At 37.9% G+C, this 15,331-nt stretch overlaps 1 protein-coding gene across 1 annotated transcript in view; it reads right to left on the minus strand.

Annotated features, from left to right (window-relative positions):
• The window catches only part of LOC102171501 (olfactory receptor 5W2-like), a 28,154-nt gene continuing 13,476 nt past the window's right edge, over nucleotides 654–15,331 (minus strand). The window contains exon 4 of the mRNA XM_018056319.1: nucleotides 654–733. Coding sequence (XP_017911808.1) covers nucleotides 654–733 — 80 coding nt within the window. The remainder of the gene's footprint in view (nucleotides 734–15,331) is intronic.

A 15,331-nucleotide genomic window follows, 5' to 3' on the forward strand; every position in this document is an offset into this window, starting at 1 on the left:
ATCATACGGAATCCTTTTTTGCTCAGATAAGAAATCAGCCAGCATCTTGGGAGAGATAGTAGAAGAATAGCAGATGTCACAGAGGGACAGATTGCTCAGGAAATAATACATGGGTGTGTGCAGTCTGGGGTCCCTCTTGATCAGCAGGACCATCCTGACACTGGCAACCACAGTTATGTAGTAAATCAGCAGGAAGAGCACAAAGAGCCCCTGCTGCACATCTTATCTACCAGAAAGTCCTAATGATATGAAGTCAGTAAACACAGTGCAGTTCTCAGCAGTCGTCCCTCACACAGGGAAATTCCTATTTATGAAAAAGGAAATGGAAGTGAAGGGTTAATATCATCTTACTGTATTAATTGCCAAATTGCTATTTGTTTCTATATTTCAGTAATTAAAAGAAGAGATAAATAATGCTAAGATGCCTTGAAGTTAAATTGACCCTTTGGGAAATATTTCCAACTGGATATAACTGATAAAATGATAATAATAATGATACATTTGTAAACCACTGTAGAGTTTGCAGCACAAATTCATCTAAGCTAAATCAGGCTATTTCCACATCAATTTGTATAGAATTTATGATCATTTTTGCTACTTCAATCTAATATTAAGAAATTTGTGTTCTCAGATTGAAGCCAAGATTCTCACATTTAGTTGGTCCAGATAACCCAAGTCTTCTGACAAGATCTCCTCTTTGTTTTGTTTTGATGATGCATGGATGTGTCATATCCTGTAATAGAGAAGTATAGTTAATGAATGATGTAGATAACGAATATATTGCTTTGCAATTTCTTCATCTTCCATGACTGTGGAGCAGGAAGAGCTATGGCAAGTTTCTGAACATAACAAGAACTCATTTCCCCATTAAACTCTCAGGTCTGTTCAACTTTAGTATATGACATATAGACAGTTTCTGAAGACCCACTGGAGCAGAAAGGTGATAGCTTCAGCATAAGAGGGTGGAAGGGTGCCTATGTATGAAATGTTAGAGTGGAGAGGCAATTATAATCCAGGGCTGATATTCTTGCCTCTGAGAGCTGTTGCTACATAGGGGAGATGAATCATGAAGAACTTCTTGGACCCAGTTGTAGATATGCTGATAGCACAGATGACAGAGAGGCAAGAAGGGCAGTATGGTTTACTGTGTGGATCCTTCTGACCAAGTCTTCTCTTCTCACCATGATATATTTAACACAAGGTCAGTTATGTAAGACACATGATACAAATATTCATATGTTCACAGTCTCAGAGACAATCATGCATGAACGGTGTCCCCATCCAATTCTCTAAAAATTTTGATAGTTTCATTCTTTTAATTGATCCATATTTCTCTTGAATATCTCTGAGACCAGTCATCCTTGATTTAGGAGTCACTTGTCTTAGGGGGGCAATTGAATTTCATATCCCCTTGTTATACTTTACCCAAACCAACTGAGTGATATACAACATCATACCCGTCCTCTTACATTCTGTGAGAATATAAGAAAAGTGGAGTTGAACATAGGGCTTCCCAGGTGGCTCAGAGATATAGAATCTCCCTGCCAGTGCAGGAGATGCAGAAGACATGAGTTTGATCCTTGGGTCAGGCAGACTCCCCGAGGAGGAAATGGTGACTCGCTCCAGTATTCTTGTCTGGGAATTCCCATGGACAGAGAAGCCTGGCAGGCTACAGTCCATGGGATCACAAAAGTGTTGGACTATGTATATTTATCTGTGTATATCTCAAGAATTGATATTTTCAAAGTATGGTGTTGGAGAAGGCTCTTGAGAGTCCCCTGGACTGCAATGAGGTCAAACAAGTTAATCCTAAAGGAAATCAATCCTGAATACTTGCTGGAAGGGCTGAAGCTGAAGCTCCAATACTTTGGCCACCTGATGCAAAGAGCCAACTCACTGGGAAAAAACCTGACTCATTGGAAAAGACCCTGATGCTGGGAAATATTTAGGAAAAAATTAGAAAGGTGCAGCAGAGGATGAAATGGTTAGATAGCATCACCAACACAATTTGGTGCAAATGAATTTCAACAAACTCAAGGAGAGAATGAAAGGCTGGGAATCCTGGTGTGCTGCAGTCCGTCCGGTTACAGAGTCAGACGTGACTCAGCAACTGAGCAAATTGGAAAATAAACATTGGAAAAAGTAAGTAAAATGAAATTTTGTGTATATTTCATATCTTCCTTTGTTTATATAACATGCTTTCTCTCAAAAAAGGATTAAAATCCTAAGGAAATCTCAAATATATATCAGAGAAACAACAAAGATATCAGTACTTGTCCCAGAGCTCCTTACTTGTTTGTTGCATGCAGTTTTATCTGTAGGAGGATTCAGCATTGTCTCCTGCTTGACCTAGATTATATAATCATCTCTGTGTCTGGTCCCTTGATGGTGAACCCTTAGTCTCTCGGGAATAGTTAACAAACATCATAATGTAGTTTATCATCTGGCATTTCATACAAGTAAATTGATTGTGAATGGAATAAAAATTACAGTTAAATGATACCAATCAACAAGCATTCTTTATATCCAGTTCACAAATCCCTATACAGGCACTTTATTTTCATTTTATAAATTACAAAGCAAATGCAAAACCATTCACCCTTAGATAGTTACACAGACACACAAGCATCCCTATAAACACATTCACAAAGTAAAGATTTTGTAAAAACAGCAAATATCTGAACATATATATACTACCTACGGATAATTAGATTTTGTTTTCTATACCACTTGGCTTTTAATTTTTAAATAAAAATGTTACAGTGAATTATGTAATGACATACATATACATACATACATATATATATATATATACATAACACCACTCAGTGTATATTCAATTATTAATACCATAAAACTTGTGATGTGAGAAAATTAAATATATATATTTTACCATCTTTCTGCATTTTCATATTGTGTGGATCACAGCAAACTGTGGAAAATTCTTAAAGAGACGGGAATACCATACCGCATTACCTGCCTCCAAGGAAACCTGTATGCATCTCAAGAAGCAACAGCTAGAACCAAACATAGAGCAACGTGCTATTTCAAAATTGAAAAAGGAGTTACGTCAAAGCTTTATATATCACTGTGCTTATTAAACTTATGTACAGAGTACATCATGTGAAACGCTGGACTGGATGAAGCACAAGCTGGAATCAAGATTGCTGGGAGAAATATAAACAACCTCAGATATGCAGATGACACCACCCTTATGGCAGAAAGTGAGGGGAACTAAAGGGCCTTTTAATGAAGTTTAAAGAGCAAAGGGAAAAAGCTGGTTTACAACACAACATTCAAAACACTAAGATCATCGCATATAATCCCATAATTTCATGGGAAATAGATGGAGGAACAATGGAGACAGTGACATACTTTATTTTCTTAGGCTACAAAATCACTTCAGGGGGTGACTGCAGCCATGAAATTAAAAGACACTGTTTCCTTGGGAGAAAAGATATGGCCAACCTAGGCAGAATATTAAAAGCAGAGACATCACTTTGCTGACAAAGTTCAGTATAGACAAAGCTATGTTTTTTCCAGTAGTTATGTATGGATGTGAGAGTTGGACCTTAAAGAAAAGCTGAGCATCAAAGAATTGATGCTTTTGAACTGTGGTGTTTGAGAAGACTCTTGAGAGCCCTTTGGATAACAAGGAAATCAACCAGTCCATCCTAAAGGAAATCAGTCCTGAATATTCATTGGAAGGGCTAATGCTGAGGTTGAAGCTCCAACATTTTGGCCACCTAATGGGAACAGATGACTTATTGGAAATGACCCTGATTCTGGGAAAGATTGAAGGCAGGAGGAGAAGGGGACCACAGAGGACGAGATGGTTGGATGGCATCACCGATTCAATGGACATGAGTTTGAGCAGACTCCAGGAGACGGTGGAGGACAGGGAAGCCTGGCATGCTGCAGTCCATAGTGCCACAAAGAGTTGGACATGACTTAACAACTGCACAACAACAACATAGTTTATCAAAGTCAGATATTTCTTAAAATAAATTCTATGTGGGAACTTCCCTGAGGGTCCAGTGGTTAAGACTCTGTACTTCCACCACAGAAGTTGAGGGTTCCAGTTGGCGCCCTGGGTGTGGGTTAAGATCCCACATACCACATGGCAGGCCAATAAATAAATAAATAGAATTAAATTCCTAAAAATAAATTAATAAATTCTATAAATGATGTTTAGAAGCAAAGATTATTAAAATAACTTAAAACTTGCAATTTTTGCTTTTTCACTTATACTCATTTTATTATCCAATTTTCACTGCATGTTATTATAGATTTGACATATTATCACATATGTCCTGACATAATAGCCTCATAATATGAAACAGAAAGTGAAGCCCAGAGGGAATAATATTCTGCAATTCTGTAGACATTGTTTCTTTACTTCCATAGAAATACCTCAAAAATAGATTCCTGAATACAGCACAATGAAACACATTTGTCTTAAAATTAACTCTAAATAGTCTCTCAGATGTTACGGCTTGTTTATGTTAAAGTGACACCTGAAAACTCACAAAACAATGATGTATGGCTCCTAGATTTCTGGGAGAACTGATGGATCATACAAGTCCCATTTCTAAACCAAGGAGCAGTCCAGCAGTGACCGAGAGCAGAGGAGCAACTAGGAAGAGCTGTCACACTGGGAGGACGTCTGTTTTAGTTACATCACATTGACTCGAACATAATCAATGTCGGGGTGAAGAGAACGTGATGTGGGGGACCACTTCGTTGCAGTTTCAGGAAGGAATAGGAAGTAAAGACAGTGGTGTCCCTTGACATTGTACAACCTAACAGTTTTGAGGAGCTGGTCTCTGCATTATCCATCTGTTGTAATATTTTATCACACATGTGAGTCATTGCTGTATACCTTTGAGCACAGGTTGATATTTGTTCTTTAGACACCTATAGGTGATGAATATTCTTCCCAAATGTACTATAATCATGTATATTACCTCTAAAACTTCAGTCTTAATGCAGTTAATTTAATTGTCACAGATGTATAAATGTAAAATGTGAGCAAACAAGAAAAGATATACAAGTTTATGCATTCCAGTAATCCAGTAACTTTCATACTTTGTCTGATCTCTAACTTGGAGTAAATACAAAACAAATGATTTTCAGTTATTTTTGTTTATGTCTTCATACTGTTTACTGTTATAGTATTTCCCCTTGGTGTCTATAAAGCTAGAATATCCTGCAGACAAAATTCAACTAAATTAATAGTTTTCAGAAAAGAGATTTTTGTTACAATTATTAATGCTTTTCCTTAATGTATTCTCTTCTTTATGTGATGACCTCAATATGAAAATACCAAATGTACTTCTGTGGCAGATATTGACAAGAAAAATCTCAAAAACCCTATGTAATTGCTAAATGTATTTCAGCATGTATGTATAAGATGATGATATATATTGTGGTCATTAAGAATTTATTTCCATTCTCTATTTCTCTGTTGTGTATTTGGACGGAGTGAAGTCAATCATCGTTACCATAACCTGATTTATTTCCAGACTTATTTTTCTCAGATGCTTCTCTTTCTCTAAGAATACCATGTTTCCTCAGGCTACAGAACCCCATCTTATCTTCACAAACCTGACTGCCCTTTCAGGTCATGATGACTAATTCTCCCTAAATCTGTAACATGGATTGCAGTGCACTACTGATAATTGAATAACGTAAATTGCTTCCCGTGAATACCTTTTTGAATCATGAGGGCATAGAAGGAGAGACTGAAGATAGAATGTAAAATGCAAGACTTTGGAGGCAAACAATTGAAATAAATAATCTGTATCTAAACAAACTTCCTTGATGTCAATGATGTCCCTAAAAATAATACTGTATAGGTAACTATCTAAAATTTCAAAATAAAATTTGATTTAGTAAATATTCATATGGTTTTCTATAAAGTATATCAATTCACACAGCCACTATGACTTTTCAGTGTGAATCATCTGGGTTTTCCACATCTTGTGTTAGCTGCTCAGACGTGTCCAACTCTTTTTGATTCTATGGATTGTAGCCCACCAGGATGCTCTGTCCATGGAATTCTCCAGGCAAGGATACTAGAGTGGAGTGACATTCCCTTCTCCAGGGCATCTTCCCAACCCAGGGAATGAACCCGGGTCTGTTGAAGACAGATTCTTTACCATATAAGTCACCAGGGAAAACCTTCTATATCTTAGACAATACTTATTTGTTGTTGGCCTTTTCAATGCTGTGCATTGTGTAGAATATCTGATTCCCTGCTGATGCAAAAAAGCTGGAAATCAACTTATATGAATATCCCTTTTAACAAAATGTCTCTTAAAGTCAAAATTCTGCATAGGTTAGTTAATTGGGTTTGATTTATGAGATTGGGCCTCCTGTAACCCATTGGACTGGAGATGTAATTTTTTCCATCCATTGGTAAATATATATATATATATGAGAGAGAGAGAGAGAGAGCCCATCCCTCTGTTATACTTTTTAAATCATCCCAAATAGAAATTATTGATAGAAGCATATTGACATAGATATAGCACGTGGTAGCTGAAATGTTCAATAGTGATTATTACATTCATAACTCTCTTTTGACCAGTGGAAAATGAAGCCCAGGGAGGAAGTGATTTGTTGATGGTGACAGTTATTGTAAGTTGAGTGTTCATATAGACACAATCTTGTTTAAACTGCTTCTCCAGGTCATAGCTTATTTTTGGTAGCTCAGATGGTAAAGCATCTGCCTACAATGTGGGAAACCCTGGTTGGATCCCTGGATTGGAAAGATCCTCTGGAGAAGGAAATGACAACCCACTCCAGTATTCTTGCCTGGAAAATCCCATAGACCCTGTAGCCTGATAGGCTACAGTCCATTTGGTGGCAAAGAGTCAGATACTACTAAGCGACTTCACTTCAGAGAGGTTTTCAAGCTAAGTTAAATTTGCTGCCTCTGAAGAAAGAGACACATACTTATCAAATCAATGAGAACTATTACAGTTTTGATTCAACAAACTCTGCTAACTTTTCACCAGTATGAGCTCATGGCCTCTATCATTCTGTATATGATCTAACTACCATCCCTGGTTATGCTTATTTTTGGGGATACCAATTGCAGAGAAGAACGAAGGAACTGAGATAAAAAAACTAACTTAAGTTACAATCTCATTACACACGGTTCCTGAAGGAGGCCATGCAATGGGAGTCAGAGATGGCAAATGAAGCCTACAATTATTGGGATGATACCTTGATGAGAGGCTCACAAATGACTCAGAGGGAAAAAAAATAGGACTGGACAATATAAACAAAGAACTAAACTCAAAGTTGAGGTTGAGTAGTCAGAGAGAGGGTGAACTAGCAAGAGAGAAGAAAGCCTTCAGTAGTGAAAATGTACGCTGTGTAATAAATTGCATAAGAGTTGCATTTATTGCAGTGGAAACTATCTTTAACAGTAGTTTTTTCAGAGGAGGGAATAAGTTAGAAGGTTGGAATCAACATAAACACACTACTATGTATAAAGTAGATAATCAACAAGGTCTTACCCTACAGTATAGGGAACTCAAGACTCTGTAACCTATATGGGATAATAATCTGAAAAAGAATATATACATGGATTTGTATTACAAATCACTTCGCTGTACAACTGAAACTAAGACAAAATTGTTAATCAACTCTAACCCAATATAAAGTATAAATTAAAAAGTAGAATTTTGCCAGTACAGATCATTGTGAAGGTAAGGTGTGAGCAATGCTGGCTTTCAGTGGGGTAGAATGGAATTGTAGCTTGCAGGTCATGAGAATCAAGTATTTTGTCCTAAATATGGAACAGAAAATGTCTTAAGTGCATGAGTTCATCACAAAAGATAGACACTGTTTCCTTTGCAGCTAAATGTGCTATTTCAACTATGGCCCTTGGGACAGGACCAGAGAATTACATAAGAAAAGTACTCTGGGATTTATTAGCCAAATCATTTCTTGGCAAGGTGCAACCAGGGAATTACATCATTAGGGTGGTTTCAAGCATTTGGACTGATTTGGGAATGGCGTGCCCAACATAGATCACTGTGAAGTAACCTCTGGGAAACTTGGACAATGAATGAATGCAGGGTCTGGAAAAAACAGTCCTAAGGGCAAAGAAGTCCAAAAACGATATGATGCTGGGATGTGTAGTGAGATCTCAAACATTGGTTGACCTACCTCTGAAGTAGACAAAGATGGATGCTGAAGATGCCACTCAATGACCTGGTGCTCTGAATGATGCCATCTCTTTTCAGGGTTTGTCCCTGAGGGAGTTATGAAGCTCTGTATGCTTGCTGAAAGTGAAAGAGGAGAGTGAAAATGTTGGCTTAAAACTCAACATTCAGAAAACTAAGGTCATGGCATCTAGTCCCATCACTTCATGGGGGAAACAGTGTCAGACTTTATTTTTTGGGGCTCCAAAATCACTGCAGATGGTAATTGCAACCATGAAATTAAATGATGCTTACTCCTTGGAAGGAAAATTATGACCAACCTACACAGCATTTTCAAAAGCAGAGACATTACTTTGCCAACAAAGGTTCATCTAGTCAAGGCTATGGTTTTTCCAGTGGTCATGTACGGATGTGACATTTGGACTGTGAAGAAAGCTGGGCACCGAAGAATTGATGCTTTTGAACTGTGGTCTTAGAGAAGACTCTTGAGAGTCCCTTGGACTGCAAGGAAATCCAACCAGTCCATCCTACAGGAGATCAGTCCTGGGTGTTCTTTGGAAGGACTGATGCTAAAACTGAAACTCCAATGCTTTGGCCACCTCATGCAAAGAGTTGACTCATTGCAAAAGACCCTGATCATGGGAGGGACTGGGGGCAGTAGGGGAAGGGGACCACAGAGGATGAGATGGCTGGATGGTAATCACCAACTCGATGGACATGAGTTTGAGTGAACTCCGGGAGTTGGTGATGGACAGGGAGGCCTGGTATACTGTGATTCATGGGGTCGAAAAGAGTCGGACATGACTGAGTGACTGAACTGAACTGAACTGAACTGATGTAAAACAGATAGTGTGTGGGAGCCTGCTGTACACCACAGGGAGCTCAATGTGGTGCCTTGCGGTGACCTAGAGGGGTGTGGTGCCAAAATGTAGGGTGAGAGGGAAAGGATATATGCACACATATGGCTGATTTGTTCCATTGCACAGCAGAGCTAACATAACATTGAAAAGCAACTGTACCCCACTTAAAAAAAAAATCCAGATTAAATACTCACCTCTCTCACATCTTAATCATTATGTTGAAACAAAAATAAACAGAAACAAATGCAAAAATTCCTGGTTTCCTTATCATCTGTAAAGGTATTGATACAGTGTCATTAGATAAATAGTTAAAGGAACAAAGTAAAATTTACCTTTTTTTCCTTAAACATACAGTGGGTAGATGGTAAAAAAAAATCCATCTGCCATGAAGGAGACAAGGGTTCAATCCCTGGTTAGAAAGATCTCCTGAAGAAGGAAATCCAGTATTTTTGCCTGGAGAATTACATGGGCAGAAGAACCTCGTGGGCTACACTCCATAGACTCAGCAAAAGTCAGACACTACTGAGTGACTAAAACCTCAGCATCTTAAATGCGAATGATGTCCAGATAATTCAATTTTACATAACACAAATAAGCTTATTTTTAATAGGCATGATGATCTTTAATAGGTTTTTAACAAAGTACATATAATGTGGAAGGGGTTTGGACAATATTTAAGAGGTACTGATATATAAAATATACTGAGAAGAATCCATTATTTAAGATTATGAAAGAAAATAGGTTTTGGCCACAGCAATCAAACCAGAAAAAGAAATAAAAGGAATCCAAATTGGAAAAGAAGAAGTAAAACTCTCACTTTTTGCAGATGACATGATCATCTACATAGAAAACACTAAAGACTCCACTAGAAAATTACTAGAGCTAATCAATGAATATAGTAAAGTTGCAGGATATAAAATCAACACACAGAAATCCGTTGCACTCCTATACACTAATAAGGAGAAAACAGAAAAAGAAATTAAGGAAACAATTCCATTCACCATTGCAATGAAAAAAAATAAAATACTTTGGAATATATCTACCTAAAGAAACTTAAGACCTATATATACAAAACTATAAAACACTGGGGAAATAAATCAAAGAGGACACTAATACATGGTGATTATTACCATGTTCATGGATCAGAAGAATCAATATAGTGAAAATGAGTATACTACCCCAAAGCAATCTATAGATTCAATGCAATCCCTATTAAGCTACCAGCAGTATTTTTCACAGAGCTAGAACAAATAATTTCACAGTTTGTATGGAAATACAAAAAACCTCGAATAGCCAAAGCAATCTTGAGAAAGAAGAATGAGCTGGAGGAATCAACCTGCCTGACTTCAGGCTCTACTACAAAGCCACAGTCATCAAACACTATGGTACTGGCACAAAGACAGAAATATAGATCAATGGAACAAAATAGCCCAGAGATAAATCCACATACCTAAGGAGACCTTATCTTCCACAAAGGAGGCACGAATATACAATGGATTAAAGACAATGTCTTTAACAAGTGGTGCTGGGAAAACTGGTCAACCACTTGTAAAAGAATGAAACTAGAACACTTTCTAACACCATACACAAAAATAAACTCAAAATGTATTAAAGGTCTAAACATAAGACTAGAAACTATAAAATTCCTAGAGGAGAACATAGGCAAAACATTCTGTGACATAAATCACAGAAGGGTCCCCTATGACCCACCTCCCAGAATACTGGAAACAAAAACAAAAATAAACAAATGGGACCTAATTAAAATCAAAAGCTTCTGCACAACAACAGAAACTATGAGCAAGGTGAAAAGACAGCCTTTGGAATGGGAGAAAATAATAGCAAATGAAGCAACTGACAAACAACTAATCTCAAAAATATACAAGCAACTTATGCAGCTCAATTCCAGAAAAATAAACGACCCAATCAAAAAATGGGCCAAAGAACTAAATAGACATTTCCCAAAGAAGACATACAGATGGCTAACAAACACATGAAAAGAAGCTCAACATCACTCATTGTCAGAGAAATGCAAATCAAAACCATAATGAGGTACCATTTCACGCCAGACAGAATGGCTGTGATCCAAAAGTCTACAAGCAATAAATGCTGGAGAGGGTGTGGAGAAAAGGGAAACCTCTTACACTGTTGGTGGGAATGCAAACTAGTACAGCCACTATGGACAATAGTGTGGAGATTCCTTAAAAAACTGCAAATAGAACTGCCTTATGACCCAGCAATCCCACTGCTGGGCATACACACCAAGGAAACCAGAACTGAAAGAGACACATGTACTCCAATGTTCATCGCAGCACTGTTTATAATAGCCAGGACATGGAAGCAACCTAGATGTCCATCAACAGATGAATGGATAAGAAAGCAGTGGTACATATACACAATGGAGTATTATTCAGCCATTAAAAACAATGCATTTGATTCAGTTCTAATGAGGTGGATGAAACTGGAGCTGATTATACAGAGTGAAGTAAGCCAGAAAGAAAAACACCAATACAGTATACTAACTCATATATATGGAATTTAGAAAGATGGTAATGATAACCCTGTATGCGAAACAGAAAAAGAGACACAGATGTATAGAATAGTCTTTTGGACTTTGTGGGAAAGGAAGAGCATGGGATGATTTGGGAGAATGGCACTGAAACATGTATAATATAATATAAGAAAAGAAACTCCAGTCTAGGTTCGATGCAGGATACAGGATGCTTGGGGCTGGTGCAGTGGGATGATCCACAGGAATGGTATTGGGAGGGAGGTGGGAGGGGGGTTTAGGATTGGGAACATGTGTACACCCGTGGCAGATTCATGTTGATGTATGACAAAACCAATACAATATTGTAAATAATTAGCCTTCAATTAAAATAAATAAATTTAAATTTAAGAAAAAAAGAATGAAAATAGGTGGATCATGGAGAAAGCAAGAGAATTTCCAAAAAAATATCTGCTTCTGCTTCACTGGCTCTGCTACCATCTTTGACTGTGTGGATCACAAAAGTCTGTGGAAAAAATCTTAGAAGTGATGGTGTTTTGCCAAAAGTTTTCATTTCCATCTCAGGATAAAAGGATTTGTTAACAAAGTAAGCCACTCATTATATACAAATAAATAATGTATATTTATTAAATAATTATATAGCTTACTTCCAAGATACTACATTAATAGAGCAGATAATACATCACCAAGCTGGGTTTTGACCAACATCCAGACTTAAACAGTGCTGGGAAGTCCCATGTCATGGACATCTGGAGTCCCAACTGGGAAAAGGTCCCAGGCAGTACCTCCACTCTGCTCTGTGGGCGAGACTTCAAAGACTGTCCTGGTTTTGATTTATAATCCCAGGACAGATTCAAATGGATATATTCATCAATCTGGGACCAAATTGCAAGCTTGGTTTCAAGATAATGCCATTGGCTTTTCCATGGAAAACTTGGAATATGGCAAATCCCGGGGCTTGGTTGACAAGTCCCCTTTCAAGGGCTCAGCTATCTCAGGATTCCTCCCCCACCTTATCTATGATGCTGCCAGTCTTGCACTCACAGCAGTCAATTCCAGTCACTCCCAGTGAGGGCAGTGCCAAGAGGGTTAGAAGCAAGGTCACAGGCCTGCTCTGCTTTGTCTCTGAAGCCTAAACAAGACTATTTGTTTACTTTCTTTAACAAATGGGAGAACCAGATCACTCTACCGTTCTGTTGAGAAAACTGCATGTGAGTCCAGAACCAACAGTTAGAACTGGACATACAACAAATGACTGGTTCAAAACTGGGAAAGATATATGGCAAGGATGTATATTGTCATCCTGCTTATTTAACTTATATGAAGAATACACCATAAGAAATACTGGGCTGGATGAATCACTAGCTGGAATCAAAATTTCCAGGAGAAATATCAACAACCTTAATTGTGCAGGTGATACCACTCTGATGGCAGAAAGTGAAGAGGAACCAAAGAGCTTCTTAATGAAGGTCAAAGAAGAGAATGAAAAAGCTGGCTTACAACTCAACATTCAAAACACTAAGATCATGGCATCTGATCCCAACGTTTCATGGCAAATTTTGTTGTTCACTCACTAAGTCATGTCTAACTCTTTGCAGCCCCATAGACTGCAGCACACCAGGCTTCCCTGTCTGTCATCCTCTCCCAGAGTTTTCTCAAAATCATGTCTATTGAGTCAGCAATGCCATCTCATTCTCTGTTGTACCCTTTTCCTCCTGCCTTCAGTTCCCAAATTCAAGGTTCCAGACATTTGGCTCTTTGGATTAGGTAACCAACATATTGGAGCTTCAGCTTCAGCATCAGTCTTTCCAATGAATATTCAGGGTTGATTTCTTTTAGGATTAACTGGTTTGATCTCCTCACCGTTCAAGTAACTTTCAAGAGTCTTTTCCAGCACCACAGTTCAAAAACATCCATTCTTTGGACTCAGCCTTCTTTACGGTACAATTCTAAGCTCTGTACATTACATGGAAAAGCCATATTTTGACTACATAGACCTTTGTCGGAAAAGTGATGTTGCTGCTTTTCAATACTCTAAGCTTGTCATAGCTTTTCTTCCAAGGGGCAACCATCTTTTAATTTCATGGCAGCAGTCACCATCCACAGTAGTTTTGAGACCCAATAAAATAAAATCTGTCAGTTTCCATTTTCTCCCCCATCTGCTATGATGTTAGTTTTTTGAATGTTGATTTTTCAGCTATTTTTTTTTCACCCTCCTCTTTCACCTTCATCAAGAGGCTCTTTAGTTCCTCGTTACTTTCTGCCATTAAGGTGATATCATCTGCATCTTCGAGGTTGGTGATATTTTTGCCAGCAATCTTGATTTCAGATTATGATTTATCCATCCCAGCATTTCACATGACGTACTCTGCATATAAGTTAAATAAGTGTGGTGACAATATACAGCCTTGACACACTCCTTTCCCAATTTTGAAGCAATCCATTGTTCTATGTCTGGCTCTAACTGTTGCTTCTTGATCTGCATACAAATTTCTCAGGAGGCAGGTAAGGTGATCTGCTATTTCCATCTCTTTAAGAATTTTCCACAGTTTGTTGTGCTCCACACAGTCAAAGGCTTTACTGTAGTGATTTAACCAGAAGTCTATGTTTTTTTTCTGAAATTCTCCAGCTTTTCCTGTGATGAATCAGATGTTGGGAATTCAATTTCTGATTCCCCTGCATATTCTAAATCTAGCTTGTACATCTGGACACTCTGTTCATGTACTGATGAAACCTAGGTGAAAAATTTTTAACATCACCTTGCTAGCATGTGAAATAAGTGCAGTTGTGTGGCAATTTGAACATTCTCTGGCATTGCCCTTCTTTGGGATTGGAATGTAAACTGACCTTCATGACAAATAGAAGGAGATAAAGTGGAAGTAATGACAGATTTTGTTTTCCAGGGCTCCAAAATCACTGGGGACAGTGACTGCAGCCATGAAATAAAGAGATGCTTTTTCTTTGGAAGGAAAGTGATGACAAACCTGGACAAAGTATTAAAAAGCAGAGACATCACTTTGTTGATAAAGACCTGTGTAGTCTAAGCTATGGATTTTCTAGTTGTCATGTATGGATGTGAGAGTTAGACCATAAAGAAGGCTGAGTGCTTTTGAACTGTGGTTGAAAAAGACTCTTGGGAGTCCCTTGAAAAGCAAGGAGATCAAAACAGTTAAAACTAAAGGAAATCAACTCTGAATATTCATTCAGACTGATGCTGAAGCTGAGGCTTCAATACTTTGCCAACTTGATGCAAGGAACTGACTCATTGTAAAAAACTCTGGTGCTGGGAAAGATTGTAAGCAGAAGGAGAAGGCGATGACAGAGGATGACATGGTTAGACAGTATCATTCACTAAACAGACATGGATTTGAGCAAACTCTAAAAGATAGTAGAGGACAGAGGAGCCTGGCATGCTGTACTTCTTGGGGTTCCAAACACGACTTAGCCACTGAGCAACAAGGACAACAAATAGAATATGTTTCTTCTTGTTTAAACTTTGTGTGATAGGTCATTGATGACAAATAACTTGCTGAAATTTTCATTTTAAAATGTTGTTTCAGTCTTATGGTATTTGAGGTACATAACATACAACACATCATGTACACTGAAGGGATATACAATGTTAGGGAAGAGGATCTGAGGAAAAACCTTGTAGATCTCATTACTGTGTTTCCAGACTCTGAAAAGTGTGTTTACAGGATTCTTTCTTGACAGCAACATAAAGTAAAGCAAACATTCCTGATGACTTGACATAGTGCTATGTTTCTTTGTTTGTTTGTTTTTTA

The sequence above is a fragment of the Capra hircus genome, chromosome 12 (genome assembly GCF_001704415.2).
Source record: "Capra hircus breed San Clemente chromosome 12, ASM170441v1, whole genome shotgun sequence".
Taxonomy (NCBI): Eukaryota; Metazoa; Chordata; class Mammalia; order Artiodactyla; family Bovidae; genus Capra; species Capra hircus.